Consider the following 24,076-nt stretch of genomic DNA (forward strand, 5'->3'; position numbering starts at 1 on the left):
TCTGAATTTTAATGACTGGGCCATATCATTCCCTTTTGTTATCTCTCCTTCCCAATTTTGATAACTCGGCAATCTTGGAGGAGTAGGACTGAACAGGGCTGTCTGTACAGCTTGGAAAAGTTTTCCAGACCTTTCTGTCAAGGTACGGATATTTTTTTTCCTGGCTATGGCTGGGAGAGCCTTCTCCCACAGATAGATACCGCTTGATTATCTCTTCAGTCTGGTGTGTGTGCCGCTAGTTAAGCTGTACTTTTCACTTCATCATTAGTCATATTCTTTCCGTGGCCTTTACATACATTAAAGGGAAAAATGGCTTTACTGGCTGCTCTTGTGTTTTTTTTGGATAATGATTGCCCTTTCCTAGTTAGTATGTTGCTGATGCTGGCTTGGGGTTTGAGGTTGTTTTTTTTTTTTTTTTGTGGGGAAATGCCAAAAGCATCTGTGTGTTTGATGGACAGTTATCACTATTATTCCACGCTTTGCATGATTTTTCTCCACTTATAATTCGTGTATATCATGCTTTGATAATTGTATACGTCCGACAACATTTAAGATCAAAATGTTTTTTATGCTCCATTCTATTTCAATGCTGTAATGGAACATTGCTGTAATTTGCATTAAACCGTAGCTAGGATGTGTTGATGGGAGGTCCATAAAAAGTATAAAATTCCTCGGAAATTGAGTATGAACTGTTTCTTGAGCTTAAAATGTTTTCTATTCCTGGTCGGGCTATTTATCTAATGTAAGAGAATACCAGTGATTTTTCAATATCATATGTCTCTGCTTTTTACTATCTATAGTTCTCTACTGTGCTTCCTGGAGACTGTAAACAGCCTGACAATTCCTCAGATATTTTTTTTCTTTTCTTTCCCCAATTTCATCCTCCATAGTAGTACTAGTGTAAAACTGCTATGTCAATATAGTATAATTTTTGTATATTTCATTTTTGGCTGCTGAACACTTTCATACAGCTAGTTTCATATCAGCTGGATAGTAGTAAAATTCTCCTTTCTCCATTCTATGTCATAGAAAGATAGTTCTGGGCAGGAAGCAAGCTGGGAAAAATCTTACTTGTTTGTAGTGAACAGAATCGGTACCATCTCTCACTGGGTACCTTTTTTCCAGTAAGGGAATTTATACATTTCCACAGGGTCTCAAATGTTCAGGTTTTTTGCAACAAGTAGATCTGTGTTAGGTCAGGACACTGGTCCTACTGTAGCCTATATCTGACTGTATTACTGATTGATGGGAACAGAGAAGAAACACCGGATTAGACATAAATAACATTTTAACATCCAATCATTTAATCTGATTTATGTCTGAAAATGTAGGGATTTAATTCGAATAATGCCGGATATGCTTATTATGTTTCTGTGTTATTAATTCATATTATGAATTCTTCTCTGTGATTTTTTTATGTGAAAAAAAAAAAATTTTGAAATTGCCACCCTCGAATTCATTCTGTTTGTCTGGCTCATGAAAGAAAAAGATGACAATTACAAGTTCTCAGTCTCCTTCGTTTTTTGTTTGTTTGTTTTTATATTGTATGCTCCTGTGAGGTATTTTCTAATACAAATAAGTTCTTTATTTTCAGTTTCTTTAGTAATTGTTTTCTTTTTTTTTAATCTCCTAATGAGGAATACATGCCTGAAAAAGAATCCAACCATTCCTATGCTAAACAAACGTGTCACATAATCTTTTCCATAATTTGATCAAACTCCATTGAAAAGATAGCTGGGGTTAGGGTTCTTTGTTACTCTTTTCCTGTTGAGATAGATTTACTAGAATTGGGATGTATAATATTTCAGGTGAAGGCAGGCCACTGAATTACAGAATATATTAAAATGAAATTATCTGTCTATACCCTTTGTTTAATTTATGGCATTTCTTCCTTGTCTTTTCTCATTACTGATACACCCTGAGGTCTCCTTTTAGCTGTCCATGATGCTGCTAAACTGTTTTTTTTTCCTGAATTGATACCATTCTTTGAGACCACGGTAAGGTAGATGAGAAGTTCTCCCCAACATGCATTACTATGTATTTATCAGCATTACATTTTATCCCGTTCCGTGCTGCTATTATCGCTTGATCTGGTTAAGCCTGTCAGTCTCCTGTACCCCTAAATACTGTATTTCCCTCTAAATGTGATGGAATGCCATCATTCAACATCTTTCCCAGATCCCTGCTGAAGCTGTAAAACCAGTCTGCATTTTAATACAGAATAAGTGGAAATTACTAATACCTGTCTTCGGTTATTTTGTGCCTTGATTACTTATGCAGGACTTAAAAGCTTTTGGCACTTCAACAAAACCGTCAGCTTGTCTTTCTAAGCTACTGTATCAGTGTTTGAGACTCAGGAGATGTGGTGGTTTTTTCAGTGAAGACGCTACTTAGGCAGTATATTAGCGTGATGGCTTTTCCTTTTGCTCTGAACGGAGCCTCTTCTTTATCTGTAGGAACTTTATCCCTTTAATATCAGGGCCGTTGTCTTTATCCCCGCAAAACAATTCTCCTTTTCATCCCAACTAACCACAACGCCCTCTTACACTTTGCTCTGCTGGACTCCATCTGTTTCTATAATTTTAGGCCACCAAGCCCCAGACATCCCAACCCAAAGTCCCCTCTCATACATAGAATCATGGAGCGGTTTGGGTTGGAAAGGACCTTAAAGATCATCCCGTTCTCCTTTGCTCTGCCACCCCACTGTGGCTGCTGCCCCTCTCCATTCCCCGGTCCCTGCGTGTGGCTGCCTACCACCTACAAGCTGGACTCTGACACGATTTAGGATTTGCAGGTAAAAGGACTGCATTCCCAGGCATTTCCTGAATTGTGGGAAGAGATGATTAGCTTCGATATTAATTATCTTTTTTCTGTACAATTCCTCTGGTTTTGAGTGAAGAGGAAGCCTGAGAAGAATGTACAAACAGAATCACTCGATAAAGCCTCTAGAAGAGTCGTGGTTGCAGTAACGCCGGGGAATTTCTCTTATATTCTCAGCCTTGCCAACTTTTCTTTTTCTGGAATTAATTGCAAACGACATTTGCTTTAGGTTTCTGACCCACTTTGGAAGTATTCCCAGTAGCTTTGGATAGCCATCTCTTCAAACAACTAGGGGACTTATGTTTTGTTCTTTCTTTTTCTTGTTATGCTTTTTCTTAACCTTTTTTTTGAGCTCATCAGGCATTGGGAAAGGCTAGATAAATGTCCCCAGGAAACCGATGAGAGGCTGGAGTTAAAATGGGAAAATGGGTTTGAGTATTCAAAATCCTATGTAGGGTTACTTAATTAGTGTTTATTTGCTGAGTCTTTTGGGTAGTGTTTTGATTATTTTTTTTTTAAACTGGAATTTTACTGTATACATTTGCATCAAGAGCAATTTGAACCTGGGGAATCGACATCTTACTGAGGAAATCTGTATTTGACACAACTACAATTCATATTCTATTTTCTATTTCAGTGTGTGGTTGTGCTAATATCATCCCCAAAATATGAGCAGGAACATACTGTAGTACCACTGTTATAATGGCATTTGGCCGTGAGGCCGTGAGTCGTCTTCAGGAAGAAACCTGGACACAAACCTTTTCTTCAGGAGGAGAAGTAACATTAAGACATTTCAACTGGTATGAGCAAACTAGCTTGCACAGCTAGGAGATCTATAGCTTCGTAGTTTTCTAATGTAATATAACGCCTGTAGGAGATTCTGGTTTCATCAGTAAGTGGAAGATCTTCTTAAATTATGAACTTGACTGTTTCTGTTAAACAAATTTGATATCCCACGTCCTCTCTGCAAGTAGAACACGGCATTATAATTTCAGGCAGCACGTGTATCTAAGACAGCTAAGGAATGTCGATGGTGGTTGCTGTGGGAAGCATGGCACTTAGGGGCTGTCGCTCCTCTCTGTGAGCAGAGGTGTAGAAGACTTGGGGACTGCTGTTTCTGTCTTTATCAAATGCAAAGATAAAATGTTTGTGTAAAAAAACCCCAAACAAACAAAAAAACCCCAAAAAACCAAAAAACAAAAACCCCACAAAAATTGATCACTATCATGCTAAGGTTTATTAGGCTTTTATAGAGATGTTATCAGAGAGAAAAGTCCTGCAGTTAAATTATATGCAGCCAATGTCATTAGTGACATTAGTGATGAGTAGGAGGAATTGAACATGTCCAGTTTTAGCAGAAACAGTAAATATCGGTGACATTCTATATGAAACTTTCATATTCATAAAAATCAGGTAAGAGAGCATTGCAACTCGAAATACTACTCAAAATACTTCAGCATCATTAACTACTGCTTGACTCTTGTGATAATGTAACGTTTTCAAATACTGACAAGAGCCACACGTGGTACTTAACAATGTTCATAGTCATTAGGTCAAATGGAAGTTTGGACTCTCTTTTTAAACTTAATTGTTCTCAAAATTTTTCCTTAATTTTCTAAAGTTTATTTTCACTTTAATCTTGTTTTCTCAGTCAAAACATTTTAACATGCATCACAAGGAGCAGGAAGATTTTTAAAAATAAGGTCTAGTTGCTGAATTGACGTGTTTGTTTCAAACCTATTAATTATTTTGGTAAAATTTAAAAGCTGAATTGCAATTGAATATTTTGAAAGCAAAACATTACACTGATGGTATGTCTGAAGCTGTCCATCAAGAACATCACTTCCTCCCTGTAGCTGCTAGTGGCAAGCAACTTGTATGTGGTTTTTTACACAATGAGCACCAAATGTAGTTGAGACACTGGTTTTGGTGCAGTTTCAATAAAAAGCATACTGTTTGAGAAAGCAGTAGTGATGTAACGCAGCAGACATACTGCAAAGAAATCCAAGTCAAGAAGGATGTGCCACATCTTCCTAAAAAAGCTTGCACTGAAAACTGAATACATGTGATCAAATTTTTGTGTGAGATATTAATAGCAATTATTAATCACATGGATATTTCTGTTTTACAGTATCCTGTAGAATACCATCGTTTTCTAAAGTGTAATTCCAGTGTGTTACCAGACACTTTTTTGACATATGTAAAATTTGTCGTTAGGGATGTTTGACACGCCAATGTTATGCTGCGATATGACTGTTAGGGAATTCCTTTCCTGCTTTTGCAGTTAGTTGTCACCTTCATCAGTTGGTACGATAAATACTTGGTACTATTTTTTTATTTTTACACAGTTTCGAATTCGTTTCCTTCTGCGTTATGCTTAAGACCTTAAGGAAAGTATGAGGGTTTATTTTGCAACTTGTGCTAGACCACTCTGATAATGTTTCCTACACCAATCATTTCACTGTTTTTACGTTTCCTGAGGGTCTTTCTGAATTTTGTCATTTAATGGTCTTCTAAATCAATACTAACCTCCGGTAGTCAGTCTTCCTCACACATTGCTGACGGCTTGTTTGGGGGTCTAATTGTGATTTTCAGATGAATTAATCTCTGTCCATTTTCTCAGAGCGTTGGCCTCATCCACCAGCTGGACAAATGCATTCTGGAGCCAAGCTAGTAACCTTTCTTCAAGAACCTTTCATCCATTCGTTGTTCAGGGCATATCGATCGATAATAGAAGGGCATCTATAGCAAGTTCTCCTGTGGGTATTACCAACATCCACGAAGCAACTGGGTATCGGTCAGTGCCAGTGCTGCGGTCAGGGCGAGGGAGAAGATGCCTGCAGAGCATCTGCCCTTGCAGTTTCCAGTGGGATATTGCTGAGTAAAAGAAGAATTTTAGTCTAGCCTACCTTATGCCAACGAGACACATTCATACATACATGAGAGGAGTGGGAAAAGGCATTTTGAGCTGTGTGGAGCATTTCTGAGCAGGGGGAGCAGTTGTGTCAGTATTGGTGGAGCTTCACGTTTAGTGGTGGGAGGTGTCAGTTGAACCGTTGCTCGTTGCATTCCCTTCTCCTCTGTCTGCAGCCTGGTTTAATATTTTCTCTTTCAGGGAATTATTGTTAGTGTGGTGGTGCTAGATGTTGCCACTTTAGGCTTTGAATATGGAAATTACATCAGTGAAATAATCTCTTTCTCCAGTCTGTAGTGCTAACCAGATGGTTCCACAGCCAAAAAGTTGACATCTTTTTATTTGAGAGATCTGGGCATTTTTGTCAAATATCTAACAGATAAGTGCTGTAAAAATAGAAGATTATCTCTCTTAACACAACTGCTCCTATTGCATTTGAGACATACTTGAATCTTACAGAAAAAAGCCGGTTTAGAAGCGTGGTGGCTGGTGCCGCTGCCTGCGTTGGGCGGCCCGTAGGAGCGAGTCGCAGTCTGGGGGGGTGCTGGGGCTGTGGGGATGCGCTGTGGCTCAGACAAGGTGGGGGATCAGTTAAGTTCATAAAACACTTTGTTACAGAATGTAGAAAACAAATACAGGAAACTGATTTAACGTACTGTAAGTGTTACTGGATGCTAAAACCCAGCTGGTGGGTGGGCTTGCACAAAGGCTTTGTTCGTGTGAAGATGTGAGCGTAGGTAGTATTTTTACATTGAACACTTCTCCTTCTCTGCTAAATTGTACTGCAATGTTTTACCATACTAAAGTAACCCTGGAGGTTTTTTTTCTTTTATGTCTGAAGTTGTCATAGGAATGGAAAAACCGCAAACCTAAGTACGGCTTTTCTGAAACTTAGTAAGTTGAGCAAGTTTGTTCTGGAAGGAAAGAAGATCCTTTCCTTCCTCTCCTTTCTTTCCTCTAGTGACGTATTTAATATGCCAAAACATATTGTAATAATTAGTTCATCGCAAGAGGAAGGAATTTGAAGATATTTTTACAATAAATTTCAAGATTTTTCCTGCTGCCACCAAGATTAGTGGTCAGCGCTAATGGTAGCATTGGTATAGTAGTTATAATAATAAATTTTGCCCAATAACTTTGGGTTTGTGCAAACAACTAAAAAAATTCTAACCTAAAAAACATTAGACCTCTATACAGTTACAATCTGGATCTTCATTTAAATTTCCTTTTTCAGGAATTAATCTGTGGATTAGTGTAACATCTTTCATACTGCATGCTACTGAAAGAAGCAGTCTGTAAATACTTGTAGTAGAAATGGAATTGTTCTTTGCCATCAGTTAGTCCCTCTTAATAGGTGTAGGCATAATGTAAAACAAAGGATTAATAAATAAATAAAAAGGATCCCCTAACAAGCAGAAAATTGTTTTCTCATTAATTAGTAGACGAATGTACGTGCTTCTGCACACACACAGTATTAGAGATATTCAAACTAGAAACTTTCTAAGCTCTTACTGAAATTATGAAAGCGCATTTTTTTAGAATACAAGGCCATTTTATACAGATTATATTTTATAGTAATACAATAGCAATTGTGCTGTCGTCTGTGATATCACACCGAATGCAATCTGAGAGGTCTTTGGTTGAAAGAGGTTTTGAGAAAAGCTAACTCTCTTGCCCTACAGAGCATCATCAGTTGGGACATTCATAGTGAAGAGCTTTGCCCAATTACCTTGATTAATATTTGTGTGGCTAATGGGGTGGAACTGGAAGGGTGCAAACTTAGACTGGTTGTCAGAGAAAAATGTTGCAGTAGCAACATCTGCCTAGCAGAGTTTTCAAAGCTGAACAGTGACATGAAACATTTCCGTCATGTTTTGTTTTTAGTGCAGAGCAGAAGCCTCTCAAACTTTTCAGATGCTTACAGAAATAATCAACTTCTGAACTCCGTGACAAATGTGGTTTGTGTGTAAATTTAACTGTGAAAACGTTTGAGTGGCTTCAAAATTAGAGGGACGGCAAGCACATTGGACACAGTAAAACATCACTTGGAATAATTAGCATAGTGGGTACACAGCCAACAATATGTTCTTCAACCCAACAGATGTGAAGAAATACCTTAAGGAGAAGAAAAAATCAAAACAGATAACAGAAGAAGTGTGAAAAACTTGCCATATTAATCATATTAAAACCAAATTTTGAGCATGCTTGTGTAGCCATGTGTTTTTGTGAAGCCGGGGAGGATTTGCTGTTTGAGGCCTGAGAAAGGAGCTGGGGGTGGGCTTCAGCCTTGCTGGGGCTGTGGGTGCTCAGGTTGGTCAGGGCGCCACAGCACTACCTCATTGGGATTGTATTTTCTGTCAATTCTGAAAATTTCTGATAGTTTCTAACTCAAAATACAATAGTGCTCATTTCAGTCTGGAAGTTTCTTTGGGTGGCGCGTAGCACTGAGTCACTCGCAGAGGCGGCAGCTCCCCGCTGGGGGTGGCAGCGCTGTGGTCGGTAACGTGTGACCTTGTGTGTTGAATGTGCGCTTATGAAGATTTATAAATCCTCTCTTTTCAGACTCCTGCTGAACAGGCCAAAGCTAGATTACAGCTGGTTCTTGAGGCAGCTGGTAAGTGTTGCTATTATAAGTAAAATTATATTATTCAAAAATGTATTTAATGTAATATCAGAAAAATGAGACCTATCAAGGCAGTAATTTTATCCATTTCCGTTTGGGGAATGTGAAGTCCTTTTCTCTATAGCCCACTTCAGTTTCTGGGTAAGATGACACTGGTGTGCATCATCATTGGCGCTTAACAAATCCCTTTAAGGAGATAAAAATAAGTAATTTTTGTTTGCTGTTGAGAACCAGCACTCAGATTTCATGTGTTTGTCCTCTTGCTGCTACTGAGACTTTATTCTGTCGTCTTAAAAATTTGGTTTCATGCCTTTATCTTTTAGCCCTGGGTGGAACGAGTGCATGTGTGTGTATATATATATATATATATATATATATATATATATATATATATATTTATGTATTTGAAGTGGTAGCAAACATATGTAGCAAGCTTTCCAAAAGACTCGGATCCAGAGAGTGATCTACCTGCTAGTTCTCTACAAAGAGAAACATTTCTATTTAGTCTAGCACTAGTAAGAAGGAAGGCAAGATACGTGTCTTGGTAACTACTTTTAATTTTGAACCTTTAATTTAAATAAAAAATGGAGTAATCCTGTAGCTTTACGCCAGGTTTAAAACTTTAAAGAAATTGTTGTCCTATTGTGGCAAAGATGAGATTATCATTCCTTTTATCCTGCCTTTTTTGCAAATGTTATATCTAAGTCCACATTAAATCTCAAAGACATGGTTGTTTCCAAATGGACACTTCCTTGGTTTATTTTTACTAATCTAAGGGTGTTGACTTAGCTTTGACATGCGCTTCTCGGGCTTTTCCCCCGTGGAAGTTGCTGTGGATTTGACCCGTGGTGTAACTGAGCCCAAGGTCCGTTTTGCTCTTTGTCCCCTTGGGTCGTCGCGCACCCTCGCGGTGGCGTGGGGTGGCCGGGCACCAGCTCCTCTCTGGCCGTGATGCCGAGGGGTTTGTCCTCTCTTCACCCAGGCTCCAAGTGGTTATTCCCAAGAGCAGCCCGTGTTTTGATGCACTTATGCTATGATTGTGAAAACAGGACTCGAGAACCTTACACGCTAGTGGGGTTGTGGTAATTACAATAAATTTATAAATTAATAATAATCCTTTTATATAACATTCCTGGATGTTCTTTAGGTACTTGTATTTGTCTTCAGATTATTAAAATAATGATTTAATGCTCTGAAGTGGTATTCTGTGTTGAGGTTTGTAATCCTAATTAATTTCTAGATCCTATTTTAATTTTCCCATTAAAACTTTGGCAGTTGTTCACACCAACAGGAAAGCTTCCAGTATTCCATATGCATTTTAATAAATACATATTTGCCTATAATTCAGCTTTCATCTCTTATATATGTATTTTTAACTTCTAAGCAGGAATTTCCAAGAAATGCCATTTTTTTCTTTTTTCCCCTTATGGAAACCTTCTGTTTTAAGGAATAAACGTCTACTCACATTGCTGATATTTTTTTCAAAAATGCATCTAGCCATTTGTATTGTATGGCTTCAAATGCATTCATTGTTCTCCTTAACTTTTAATAAATCTTTGAAGCATATAATTATAAAGTAGATGTGACAGCACTGACCTAAAAAAAGCACAATTTGTGTATACTACTCACATCTATCACACCTCATTTTTTAATTTAACACCTGGGAAATGTAGAAAAGATACCTGTGGGTTGTATATCATCATGACCTGGGTCCCAGAAATTTCCAAAAATACATAACGGGTCTATGACACTGTTAAATTTAAATATTCACAATTGAAGTCTGAAACTTAGATTGAAGCTGCGAGCTGTTCATAAGTAACTCAAGCGAGTTAATCTGTTTATTTCTCTTACCATCCAAAATACAGGAAGTTCTTTCCTGGCTTTATTTCAGTCTTGGTTATCATCTCAGGCGTTTATGAGATCATCCCCCCACCTTCTTCCCTCAGTCCTGTATTCAGTCAATTAAATTGAATTTTTATTAATCTGGTGTGAGAGGAGTGTTGGAAATGTTAATAATGTTGTTTTAATATCTTTTTGTGTGTTTACTCATTGCAAAATCAGCACTTTTTTCACCTTTAAGTTTAAAGAAATAAAAAGAAATCCGTGTCAGACTGTTATTGAGCAGCTTTCCAAGGAGCTCACAATCAACAGGTTAATTGTTGTTGCTGTTGTAGCATGATGCTGTATGATTTATTTTAATGTAACGCAAATTTAAATCTGTACTTTAGTAATGATGAGGGAAGCTGCTGTTTGCGTATGTAGTGCTTGGTACAGGATGCATCCCAAAGTTATGAATTAACTTGTAGAATATCTGGCTGCACACATTATGGGAGTTGCTCTAATCCCACTAAGTGGGGAAAAAAAGCTGTGCTTTATTCAAAATGTATTAGCTACTTTTTAATAGCTGTTAATGACACTGTACGCCTCTGTGGTTTGGACAAACAAAACAGTCTTACCTTCTGCAACCGCTCAAAGTTACTGACTAGCGTTGGGGAGGTGTTTGGGAAGGTCCCTTCGTTGTTCTTCTCTACCGACATGCTGTTACGGTGGCATTTCCGTTCCCCTTGCCCTGCCATTTCCACGCTGTTAATATCCCATCGCCCGTGATAATCTAACATTTTCTTATATTGTCTGGATTCAAATGTATTTGCTCGTTTCATGCTGAAGATTTCTGTATTTTACTGTACTTTGAAAGAATTAACCTAGAGAGAAACTTCACTTTGCTTCCTTAGCAAATTTTTTTGTTCTTAATATACTGGAGATGTCTTTGGATAAACATAACACAAATATAGCAAACAGTACGTAACTCTTTAAGGGGACAACATATATTAAATGTTAATGTGCTAAGCTGAAGCTAGTTTCCTGTAAAATACCAGCATTTGCTATAAGAGCAGCCTGACTTTAAATTCAAGCTGATGGTGGGTTTTGAAGTTTGCTCACAGCCTTGCCCAGCAATACATTTATCTAATACTCGAGCTTATTATTTGCTATTCACCATCACATCATGATGTTTCAAATGGAATTTCTTTATTTTACTATCCAAATTTCCTGTTTGGTTAGCCCCATCAAAGGGTCTAAATTCTAATGTATCCTTTGTCAGTGCAGCTACCGTATATTAAAGATTGTATTGAAAAAGGGAAGAGAGACTGGGACAAAAGTTTGTTGTGTACATGTGGAAAAATTGAATGTGTGTGCTATTGGACATTCATTTTGAGAAAAGAAATTGCCTGTAAGTAATGATACAACTTTGCAACACGTCCCTGCTGAACTGGAGAACTTAATTTTTATCATATTTGTGCTGGAAATGTTATTAGAATGTAGCTTTAATGACTGATGTTGACTAATTTAACATAGATAAGGAGTGTTGGCAGGTTAACTGGTACTCTGCTGGGCCCACTGATGCTGCCCCATTGACGCTGCCTGCCCGCTCCCCCAGCCTGTGTGGGCACGTGAAGGGTCATGCTGCCTGAGCTTGTTCAGGAGCAATTCTTTATCGTTGATAAATGTTTCATTTGAATCTTCTCTGGAGCCCCCAACATAAGAAGGACATGGACCTGTTGGAGTGGGTCCAGAGGAGGCCATGAAGATGATGAGAGGCTGGAGCCCCTCTGCTGTGAGGACAGGCTGAGAGAGTTGGGGTGGTTCAGCCTGGAGAAGAGAAGGCTCCGGGGAGACCTTAGAGCCCCTTCCAGTCCCTAAAGGGGCTACAGGAAAGCTGGGGAGGGACTCTGGATCAGATAGGATGAGGGGGAATGGTTTTAAACTGGAAGAGGGGAGATTTAGATGAGATATCAGGAAGAAATTCCTGACTGTGGGGGTGGTGAGACCCTGTCCCAGGTTGCCCAGAGAAGCTGTGGCTGCCCCATCCCTGGAGGTGTTCAAGGCCAGGCTGGATGGGTCTTGGAGCAACCTGGTCTGGTGGGAGGTGTCCCTGCCCAGGGCAGGGGGGTGGAACTAGATGACCTTTAAAGGTCCCTTCCAACTCAAACCATTCTGTGATTCTGTGATTCTCTCAGGACCTGGAACATATATAGAATTGAGGGAAAACTATTTGATGTCAGGGCTCAAGTTCAAGTGCTTTCTTCAAATTGGGCACAGGAACAAATACATATTCGTGTGCAATATACATGCATATTTTTAAAGAGAATGCATTTGGGCTGTTGCTTTATCAGAGAGCAGAATGTCTGAAGATATTTTGTTCAATTTTAAAAGCGGGAATTGCCAACCTTTCTCCAAGCATAGGAAATGTCACTCCAAGAGCTGGTTGCATTCTGTTCATCTGTGTTGGGCAGTCAAACAGCTCACCCTGCTTTCATGCCAAGTCCTGCAGACATCAGCACTAGCTACAGACAAGAGGCAATTTTTAAGGGCTGTGATTTCCAAAAGTATTTAGGTACAAAAAGATTTAGGTAGTCCTTGTTTTGCTTTATTCTTATTCTGGTGTTTATGTTAGAGCTGTCTTCTCAATCTGAAGATGTTTGTGTGTATAATTTTTTGCTTCACATCAACCTATTGACATGGAAATTATGTGGCTTTATCCCTGTGGCTTTTTAAGCAAGAGAAAGGGGTATATTGAAATACGCTAATAATGTTATGGTTTTAAAGAATATAGATTTGAAAGTGCTTTGAAAGTACAATGGCCATAGTTTTAAAAAGTTAGTTATACACTATTGTGTTCGCTTCGCTCTTCACTGCTTTCTTCATCACCAAAGATCCTTGATTTTTAGGGTAGGTAGGTGCAAAGGCCAACTGCTCAGCCTCAGCAGGAATTGTAGATGTTTGGTATCTTGGGAAAACCTGCTTTTAGAATCGCACTTAGATGCTAATTTAGGAAACAACAACCGATTTCTCTGAAAACCAAAAGACAGCAAATAGTAATCCAGGTTATTTTCAACCGGATTTATTTTTTTTGCTGATGTGTTTTGGGAATTGTGACTTCTGGTGTCTCATTGTGGGAGAGCTGGTAAAATGCAAAATATCCACCTTATTTGTGAGGGGAGGAGGGGAAGATGGCCGTTTTTATATTCAGGTAATATAGTGCTGTCACGAAGTTTTGTCTCCAAGTCCATTCATGCGGGCTTTGCCGTGCACTTCGTTAAAATTATTTTTTCTTTGTTGGTGTGGATTAATGTCAGTATCTTCATTCTCATTAAGCAGGGCAATAGTTGAAGATACTGTAGCACTCACTTTAATTTTTAAGGCAACTGATTTTTGATTTATAAAAAGCAGTCAGCTATAAATTTATATTTGCACGACTTTTTTTACTTACCTTTCCCTTAATGTTGCGATACGAGAAAGCCTTTTTAGCATCCTCTAACAATATCGCAGCAACTTGCCATGTCTGAGCAGATGTTAAGCAGGCAATAGTTGAATGTTAATTTTGAGAGGGTGGTATGTTTAAGCCTATCTGAAGTATGTTGCATGTGGGCCTTCCAACTTAGCGACAATGCTTTGTCTCTTGGGAGAGTTTTAAAGCTAAACCTCTTTCTTTTTGTCACTCTATATGGACTCTCTCAAGTCAGTATAAAGCAGATCATCCCTCGGCTAAAGCTCTTCAGCTTTTGTTATTGGGCTCTGTAGACCTGTAATTAGGCCTCCTGGCAGGCCTTGCAGGCCAGTTAATGGTCATATGGAGTTTCTGTGAGGCAGGCTGGCTTTGTGTAAATCCTTCGTCGGGATACGTTTATGGGTCACTTCCTACCAGGACGGGGCTTTGTGCCGCTGCCCCACGGGCGGAGAGGGAGCAGGTTCCCTTGACCATCGCCAGCTCAGTTCGCGGCGCACAATCTTCCCAGCTAATCCCCAGTGTAAACAGAGGATTTAGCTGAGCTTCTGTCACTTACAGTTGCCAAACCACTTGGGTGTCTGTGATTTCTTTCCCAGACTTCATTACTGAGAGACGGAGAAGCAGAGAAGATTTGAGCTGGGGTTTTGTCTTAAACGTTTTCTTGCTCGTATCGCTAATTTTAAGTAAAAAGTTTGCCCTGCATCGAATCCTGCCTTGATAAAACCCGTAAGCTCAACAGAAAACCTCAAAACTTTAAAGGCAGTTAACATGTGTCATAAATTGCTGTATGGCGCTCGTGTTTTCTTATAAAGATGAAAATGTGAATGAATATTCTAAAATGTAAATCTCTTGATAAGAAATAGCATGTGGGCATTTCAAACTATCAATCTGGCCGCCTTCACTAAAGTAGTCTGAAAGTTTGGGTTTCTTTCTATGGTGATAAGCCGAAATTTCTTACTCTTCATATAAAGACGATGACAAAAGGCAGTTGATCTGGATTTTCAAAGGTCTAGAGTTGAAATAAGTGACTGATCTATTTTTGGAATCTGCATTTCAATCTATCGCTGAAAGAACGTTCAAGAATAGAACATTTTTGTGCAAAGAATTCTTGACAGAGTTTATTTAAAGAAAACTTCAGAACTGAGACACTAATATGACATTAGCAATATGTGGTAAAAATTGATGAATACAAACCATAAGCATTTAACATTTATCAGATCTGTTTGGCAGCAATTCTGGATATTGGATATTTAACTCATTATCTTTGAATTATGCTATCAGATTGCTCTCTTTAATTTTGTACCATGCATCTTTATTACATTTTATGTATTCCTTAAAGAGAAAATAATTGAATATAACAAGTATTTTGGCCTTAGCTGCTGTAAAAATGCCAGCGTTTGATAATACTTACTGAATTTTCTAAAAATCTACCCATTACAACACATGTTATCAGGGAGAAAAATCCTAATTTGCACTCAGCGCCTGCTAAATAAATAGTCAAATATTCTCTGCTTTCTGGTATCAAAATGGCTCATAACAGATGTGGCTGAAAGGACCACATACGTAGACTGTATGATTTTAGTCTGGTGGAACTAATAGGATCACTTGCTACTTCATAGATTCTTGCTTTTCTTTTACTTTAATAAAAACTGTTTAGTTAAGTAGGATGGCCTCTGTTTTGGTCTTTTCTAGTGATGCAAAGTCGTAAGGCAGGCAGGTGGCAACAAGTATTGTTGGTGCTTATTTTTAAATGCCAAATTTATAAAATGTTTACGTATTTCTCTTTTTCTTCTTTTCTTCCTTTTTGATTTTGCTATTTGTGTTCTTTCCACTGAAAACTTGATGGCCTTAGTTTGAATTTCTAATTATGCGAACAATTTTAGAAGGATGGAAAACATGTGTTTGTATATATGCACAAAGGATGAAATGACACATAAAATATTTCATCTGTTTAAAGAAAATTTTAAAATAGCTTTTAAAATAATGCTTTACCCAGAAATTGTGAGAATTTGAACTTAAAACAAGCTTAAGAGTTGCTGAATGTTGAAAAAGAGATTAATATAATTACTGTGTGAGCATGGTCAGTTTGATTTAATATAAAATTCTTATTTCTATCAATTTCAAACAGTTATTTTGAGTAGTGTCTGTTCACGCTTTGAATTGAATTTTACTTCTATTTATATAAAAATATCAACTCTATGAGCAAAGATGTCTTACTGAACTACCTTTTCTCCATACGACAAACACGGACATAGGCTCTAAAAATGTTTATAAAAGTGTTTCGTGCAGCATTTCTTGTACACCAAGCTAAGGAGAGTTTGAATGGATAGGAATCTGTTCCTAATGAAACCACCCCCAAACAAGCAAGACCTGGTTACGTGTGAGTGAGCAGAGGTGAGCGCGATGGCCGAGCATCCGTCCTGCCACAGCAGCTCCCGGGGGCCGGTGGCGATGCTGCAGGACTCTTCCCACCCTCCCAGGACTCCAGCACAAGCCCGGGGACCTGGACAGAGGATGGGAAGAGCTGCATCAAATCGCCACGTCTTTGAAATAGAGCGTCCCCATCCCATCACAGGTGACTTGGTCACTTGTGCTGCTTCCAGCAAGTATCTGTAGTTGACAGCCTCCTGCTCCCTTACTCCAAGAGGGCTTTCAGGCACAGGATCAGGACGTTGGGTTTTGTTATGCTGCAGGTGACAAAATAGCAAGTAGTAATTATTGAAGATTAGATTTGTATCATGCTCTTTTACCAAGAACAAGCTATTAAAACATTAAAAACAAAGGAAAAAAAAGAAGTGGACTAAAAGAAGTTTTAGGTTGGACTTCGTGAAGCTCACCTTGCAAGGTTGTCCTGAGACAAGAGAATGAGAGTGAGAACTTGAGAGGAAAACGAAGAGGAAGGTGGGTGGAGGAAAGATAAAGCAATTATTCTGAAAGTGTACATGAGGCATTGCTATCGCAATATATCCTTGATGATAGGGGTGTGTTTTTTTTTGAAATATTAAGGTAATTGTCTATTTGTTTGCACACATTAGCATTAAGAGTTGACTGGTACAGGGATGGCCAACCACAGGCACAGGCGTAGTGTTTAGCACTGATCAAGATTTAGGCTGGCAGTAGTGACTAACAGTTTGGTTAAATGTGGTGTGTACTAAACAGAGAGGTTATTTGTCATTGGCCAATATAGTAAATAAATAAACGCATGAAACAGTAGCGTCTCTTCCTTCTACAGGATCACTGTAAATAAAACTGCAGTTTCATCCACTAAAATGAATCAAAAAAATTCTGTATCTTTTCCCAAGACTTTTGTGTGCTCGTTAGGATGTTTCCATACCTGAAATTCCCATTCACAGACTTTTCGACTTAGCCTCATCCTAGGTTTTTTAAGCTTCGTGCTAGAAAGATCACAACAGATAGAGGTGTTCCTTGGTGGAGAAAATGTTCTTGATTTTTTTTCCTTCTATTCCAGGAGTCTAGACATGAATAGAAGATTTAGTTTCCAAGTATATGGATTGCATAACATATATGGTCACAGTCTCTATTTTGATAAGTAAGCTTTATGGTTATTTCTTAACAAAACATTTGGTGCCTGAAGGATTCAAGAAGAGATCTGGCTGTAAGGAAAGGAAGGGTGGTGGCTCTTTCAGTGTCTATAAGACTGTGAACCCTGGTGGGAATTTTCATCTGTAGTGAGTCTGCACCAGTCCATGAAGTTTGTTATTATTCCCTGCCTCAGTTCTCTCAAAGGTAAATAAACTGAAATGACACTTGTGAAATGTCCCAAATCATCCAAGTGTGCTGAGCAGTCCCATTTCTCTCTGCTGCCATCTGACATACTGAATGGTTGCATAGCTTCCCATAGCTCCAGAAAAGGGTAGTCAGGGCTCTCAGTGAGCTCATCCTTTCCACGAGGATCTGAGCATTTATACTTCCGGCTATAATCCTGTTCCCATACTCTACAGATTAGTTCACAGCTCTTGACTGGTGAAAAGCCTAATTTTTTTTGTCTTCATCTGCTCAGTTCTGCCCAGACAGTATCACAATGGCAGATGCACATCCTCAGTTTAAAGTGATTTCTCAGAAGTTTTCATAGTATATAAACCTTCTGCTGTAGGTACATATTTGAGGGTGGAAGATTTTATCCTATTCTTGCAAACCAGCTAATTTAGGAAACCCATCTAATTATGGAGTTAGTGAACCCAGTTTCTAGGTCAACTACTGATTCCTACTCAGCAGATTTCTGTGTCTAAAACCATTTAGTTGATAACATCAGCAGCAAAGAGCACTTTCGAACAAATTCTGAGTGATAGAAGAATTAAATGAGTAAAAAAAAAAAAAAAATCAAGGAATAAATTCATGGTAGCTAATTTTTATATTCTGTGTTTTATGAGAACTGCAGGTATTTTAAGACTGAATTTCAGAAAGATGCAGGAAGTATTTGAACTTCACCTGGGTGGTCTGTGCCAATGGGCTTCACAGCCACATACAAGTGCTTATACAGCTGGACATTAAACACATTTCTTCATAGATTATCTGCTCCTAATTTGTTGGCAAAGCTACATAATCTCATTAGACTACTAAAAAAATAATACTTTCTGCATGCAAAGCGACAACTATATATAAAAAAAAAAAGTGTCACTACTCAAAGTAATTACTTTTTAACATATTAATGGTCTTGTCCTTACAGAGTATGTGATTTTGAAGTGCAGCTGTTTTGTGTCATTGGTGAGCAAAGTAAACACTTGATTAATCAACAATTACTTCAATAATTAATTCAACTTAATTTTCATGATGGCTGAAAAAATGCAGAATTTTAATTAAATAAATTTGGGTAGAGAATGAAATGTGTTTGAAACAAAATAATTCACTTTTGAAATTTATATTACCATTGTATTGGTATCTAAATGCCATTCACCTCATGAACCTATTTTGTAAAAAAACAACGCTGTGAACCATTTCTGTAGAATGTGTGGTTTTCCTAGTTTAAGAAGCCAATGAGTAGTTGCTAATGTAGAGATGCTATAATGTAAAACAGAGCCTATAAGTAGACTTTACAGTAACTTCATTAGTTAATGAACATTTATTGCCTTTAGAAATAATTCTGAAGCTTTTATGATTTCTATTTTTTTTGTTAGATTTTTATCCGAGACCGGTTTTTTGTGCTACCAAGAAACAAAAGTATCTCGGGCTTGCATTATAACTAATGGGTTTTCAGTAATATTGTAGCATATGGTATACATGATTTTGATGCAAATATGTGTGCTAATTATGTGCAGATGAATCTTTCAGTCCTGCTATTGATCTTAAGTCAAAGACAATTTTTCAGTTAGCTTAAGTTTTATATCAATTCATATTTAGCAACTTTGCCCAGTAATTTAATTATACGCTGTTTCGGCTGCAGAAACCGTATGTAGCTGTGTGGCTAGTTTCTGTTTAAGCATGCCTTTTGGGACATGTTATGTCTTAATATTGGTAGCAAAATACTTATTTCTTATATTTTACCTGATCTGTTTCACCATCTTCTCTGTATAGGTGCCTGCTTTGGTCTGTGGTCATTAAAGCATTAGCCAGAATGCATGCCCCTAAGATCTCTTATGACAGTATACCCTGTAAATCTTTGGATATTTACCACCCTTCAGATTTTCTACAAGTGAAACTGGAGAGTGTTTGGCTGGATTTTATAGCATGGATGCCAAGAAAAGGGCTTTAAAGTCCTCGATCTGCTCAGCAGCACTGTCTCGGGCTGGTGGGCACGAGTTGCCTGTTTAAATGTTTAGGGCCTCTCCATCTAATTTCCAGATGCGAAGTGTGCCAGAAACCCTCACTCAGCTTGCTGAAAGGAGAAATAAGTGGAAAAGAAATAAAATGTCCTTGCTCCTTCTCACTGTTGTGATGGTGCATCCTGCAAGTCTTTGAGTGTGGAGGTAATTATAGGAGGCCTTGGTCATCCTCCAGCTGGTAGGCGTTTCCAAGGCACCTATAATTTAATAGATAAATGCTCCCTATCTATCAATGTATTTTAGGTCGCGGTGCCCTTTTGAGGTAGGGCAACTGTTTCAGGGAGTTTCAATGACTTGCCAACAGTCATGGGAAGTCTGTGATGGAGCAGGGATATGCCTGTGTCCCAGAACTCGGTCCCATGAGTGACCATGTCATCGTCTTTTCCTCCTTAGCTCCAGACGGAGATTAGAAGTTGTAATTAGTAATTAGTGCCCTGTCTGCTGTTATTTTTCAACTGGGAGAGAACTTCAGGGTTGTCCAGAAATACACATTGCTATGTGTGAAGTAAAGGTACCTGAACTGTAGATACAGAATCAATTATTGTTATCGTATTTAAGTATATACTCACAGGAAAAGGCAGACTTCTAATCAAAGTTGAATATTTCTGTTTGTCGGTACTACTTCACAAAATACCTATGTTTACGAGCCAGATATTGATGGAGTTAATATTGATGCTGCACAGTGCAGCCCACTCTGCCTCTAAATCCCAACTGGAACAAAATCCCTCTACATCCAACAGTCTTGCTTTAAGCGGCTTTAAGTACCACTGGTGCCTGCTGCCTGCCAGGTAAACCTCCCGGGTACTTCCATGAGTTTGTCTTTAGAGGGTTTAGACAACTTGTTTGGTTTGCATGGAGCGGAGGAACCTGAAGGCATCTCCACTAAGAGATGGTGTTGCGGTTGTTGGAGGTCACGGAAGGAAATCCTCCTCTTCTACCACTCCTCGGTGCTGCAAGGTGCGGGTAGGAGTGGTGCTGGAAGGTTTGTGTGCATGCAAGGGTCTGCACGCTGTGGTTCAGCCTGGGACATCAGTGCAGCTCTAAGGGTCCAGGGTCCAGCCTGAGCTGGGGGAGCAGTCGTGTGAGAGCTTGGGACCACGAGGCGGCAGGAGCAGCATGCCGGCTCACCTCAGGGGGGTGGCAGGAGCAGCAAGGTGAGATCCCATCGTTGTGAGCGTGGCTGAAGTTGGTGGGCAGTGGGCAGTTCAAACCAAGCATGGTGTCCTTAAGAATATTGGTGACGGCTCCTCCTGAATACAGCCCCAATTCTTGCAGACAAACTTGGAAAAACTTCTTTTGTTCTTCTGTGCAGCAACAAAGTGCAGAATCATTCCTGAACAGTAACGGTGTGCAGAAATACAGGCTGGGTTTAAAAATCGTAAAGCCTAGAAAAGAGAGCAGGAATTTGTGAATCTTGTTATACACAGGTCCATGGGCCTTTTTTCCTCTTAGTTCCCTGTCAATTCGGCTAAGCTCACTTGCCTACTTGTTGAATATGTTGATTTGCACCATTTTCTTGGAATATTTCACAGCAAGTGAAAATCAAAACCTGCCATTTTTGTGCTTTTCACATTCCTCCTTTCAGAACAACCTGAAATACGAGCACATTGCTCTGCATTCAGAAATACAGTCATCTAGCACCTGAAAATCTTGTTTCGTGCCTACATGATCTTCTTGTAAATCATGTATATCAATTTTTTCACTTGAACCAAGAATAGTATTTAGTGTAGGTAGTAAAATTTTTGTTTTACAGTTATTGAAAGAATATTTATGACAACTTCATTAAATATGGAGAACTAAGTGTGCCATTTTCTCCAAGTGGTTTCGTTTGCTCGTGTTTTCTTTGTTGACCCAAATGAATGAAATTAGAACAAACAATCTCTGAGTCATTTGTAATCAAGAGCTGATTAATGGAGTTTGGTTTCATAGCCATTATTCATTCAAGAACACCTGATATCTTTCCCATAAACAAATTGTGTTTGTCCAAATTAAGAAATTAAATGAAGCATTTGATGAGTTTATGATTGACCCTTCTAACTCTGAGCCCATTAGTCAATGTCATTATCATACAAAACTGTTTGACTAATGTGCTGTCTGAAGAAGCATGTGGATTTATTATGATTTCTGATTAATGCATGCTGCAAGCCAAACTACTAGATTGTAATAATTTTTTGATTTTCATTTTAGCAGTCACTGAAGATTTTCATCTGTGATGAAATGCATTTGTGTCCCATTAGATTTGGAGATGATTATGAGGTGTCGACTGAATAAATTTTAAAATATAGTGGTGAAGATTTTGCAAAGACTTCCCCTCCCCCAGTGATGCAGTTGTGGTAGGCTTTTTATAAGGATGACCGCCTATTGTTTAATAGGAACTTTGCTGTGACTTCAGAGAAATTCTCATACTTAGGAGACTACCAGTAAAAATTTCTATAAAAAGAGACATTATTGTTTTTCTTTTGTTTTGCTCATACTTCATTTTATGAAATTTTAATATCTGTATTTTAAAAAACGGAGGGGTGTTTGGTTACTTTGGTTATTTAAACAGGATTTTATATGACAATATTTTCTGCCTACAAGAATGCTCTTGAAAGGCAGACTTCTGTAATAACAAGATGACTTTATCTTTTAAAATACCATAAATCCTATTCTTGTGAGAGTTTTTTTTTCAGTTTTAGATAGCTAAACCATTTTTTTTTTAATTTTCTCTTTAAAATATAGTTTACATGGGCTGTGTACAAAAGGGTAGATCAAGTACTCCCTTCATTTCATGGAAAACAGATATTTTCAACAGTCTGTGCTTTCTCGGTATTTTGAGGAACTGTCGTTTTTGAAAACATGACATTATGAAAATGCAGTCCTTGGAGACAAAACCGTTTTCTGTTCTCACCAAGACAATTTATTTTGTTCTGAGACGTGAAAAGCATAGGTGGTGTATGTCTATTTTAAGTGGTAAATGGTCTTTCTGGATCATTTGGATACTTGCAGTACCACCAGGAACTTTATCTAATATTTCGCTTCTTTGTTTCTAGGCCACCGTTCTGTATTGCTTCTTTTTTGAGAGGCAGGGTAGAAGTCATGCTGTACCATCTTCACAGTTCACAGCTAACAGTACTTGCGTTCATTGAATGCTGATACCTCTAGATATCAGAACTTATGGTTTTAATTTTAAACGGAAGAGTGTGCAAATGTACTTGGAGAGAAATATAACAGTGTGTCAGAGGTGTGGAGAAAATCAAAAACAGGCATAAAGATTTTGGTCACAGAAGAGATAATATATCTGTTTCTATATGTGAGTGGAGTTGCTTCCATATATGCCAAATTTGGCAGTAACATGCCTAATCATACCAAACTGATAATGGGAATTAGAACCAGAATAAACTTAGAAGAGGGTGGGAGGGTCTCTGTGTTCTATCTGTGGTGGGATAGAGAATCACAGAATGTGTTGGGTTGGAAGGGACCTCTAAAGGCCATCTAGTCCATCACCCCCTGCATTAAGCAGAGACATCTTCAACTAGATCAGGTTGCTCAGAGCCTCATCAAGCCTGGCCTTGAATATCTCCAGGGATGGGGCCTCCACCACCTCTCTGGGCAACCTGTGCCAGTCTCTCACCACCCTCAGTGTAAAGAACTTCGTTATAATGTCTAATTGCCCGTCCTGGCAATGAAACGCACTTTTCCCCTCTACCAGCATCCTAGTTAACTCATTCAAAAGAATTGTTTTAAAGACTGAATATAGCTCCAGTCTCTCAGCTACTTCAAGTAGCATATTATATGTATTAATAATTTTATCTGAAGACAAATGGGTATTTTCCCTTTGAAAAAAGTACCTGCTAGCTAGAAGCCTTGCGTGGTCTACTCTGAGAGCTTTGCATAATAGCAATTGAAGAGTGCATTCAGAGAGTTTATTAAAAAAAATCTCCCAAATATGTGATGAATAAACTTACATTAACTGCCTAGAGCTATATTTGCCTGTAGCATTTAAAACTCCTAATTCCTTGTCTGGTGTTTAGCTGTGTAGCGGGACCTGAACAAACACCAGCAATTTTCTTTTGATCCTAAACCAAAGAGTGTGAAAGGGAGAAAGAGAGAGAGATGTGAGTTAAAACATCACCCTGGATGCTTTTTAAGAGCAGTTAAATGATAAAATGGTAGAGACGGTGTTTATTATTTGCTTGAACAGTGTATTGGCAGATATAAACAATACATATATATGTATAAACACACAGAGATATAGATGTATTTCTCTAGCCTTCTTTTTTTAAAATTAAAAGCTAGACTTTCATTTAACACTCTTCCAAATGCGAATCAATATGCAAAGCAGGGAAAGTTCGTACTGAATTAAATTTGCAGACAATGGTTTCAGCCATGTTGCCACAAGCTTATTGAAGAATTGCTCTGTGATACATGGGAAAGGGCAAAATGGTGTCTTTAATAAAAGGCAAGAATAATGAAAACTTGTGTCCTTTGCCATATCACTTGTATTGATTACCCTGGCAAGAAAAAAAAAAAGTATTTCAAAACACAGCTAATGTGAACAATCAAGTTGTATGCTTTTATGTCAGATCCTCCCTTTAATTCGCTTTCTATTGCTCTTCTCTATGCTGCAGTGTAATTTATTATTTAAGATTTCTGGGCAGGCTTCTTTGTTT

At 38.4% G+C, this 24,076-nt stretch overlaps 1 protein-coding gene across 1 annotated transcript in view; it reads left to right on the forward strand.

Moving 5' to 3' along the window:
• Nucleotides 1–24,076, forward strand: part of RSRC1 (arginine and serine rich coiled-coil 1) — a 171,547-nt gene that overhangs the window by 86,152 nt on the left and 61,319 nt on the right. Inside the window, exon 6 of the mRNA XM_063339869.1 lies at nucleotides 8,297–8,348. Coding sequence (XP_063195939.1) covers nucleotides 8,297–8,348 — 52 coding nt within the window. The remainder of the gene's footprint in view (nucleotides 1–8,296; nucleotides 8,349–24,076) is intronic.

The sequence above is a fragment of the Chroicocephalus ridibundus genome, chromosome 6 (genome assembly GCF_963924245.1).
Source record: "Chroicocephalus ridibundus chromosome 6, bChrRid1.1, whole genome shotgun sequence".
NCBI classification, from domain to species: domain Eukaryota; kingdom Metazoa; phylum Chordata; class Aves; order Charadriiformes; family Laridae; genus Chroicocephalus; species Chroicocephalus ridibundus.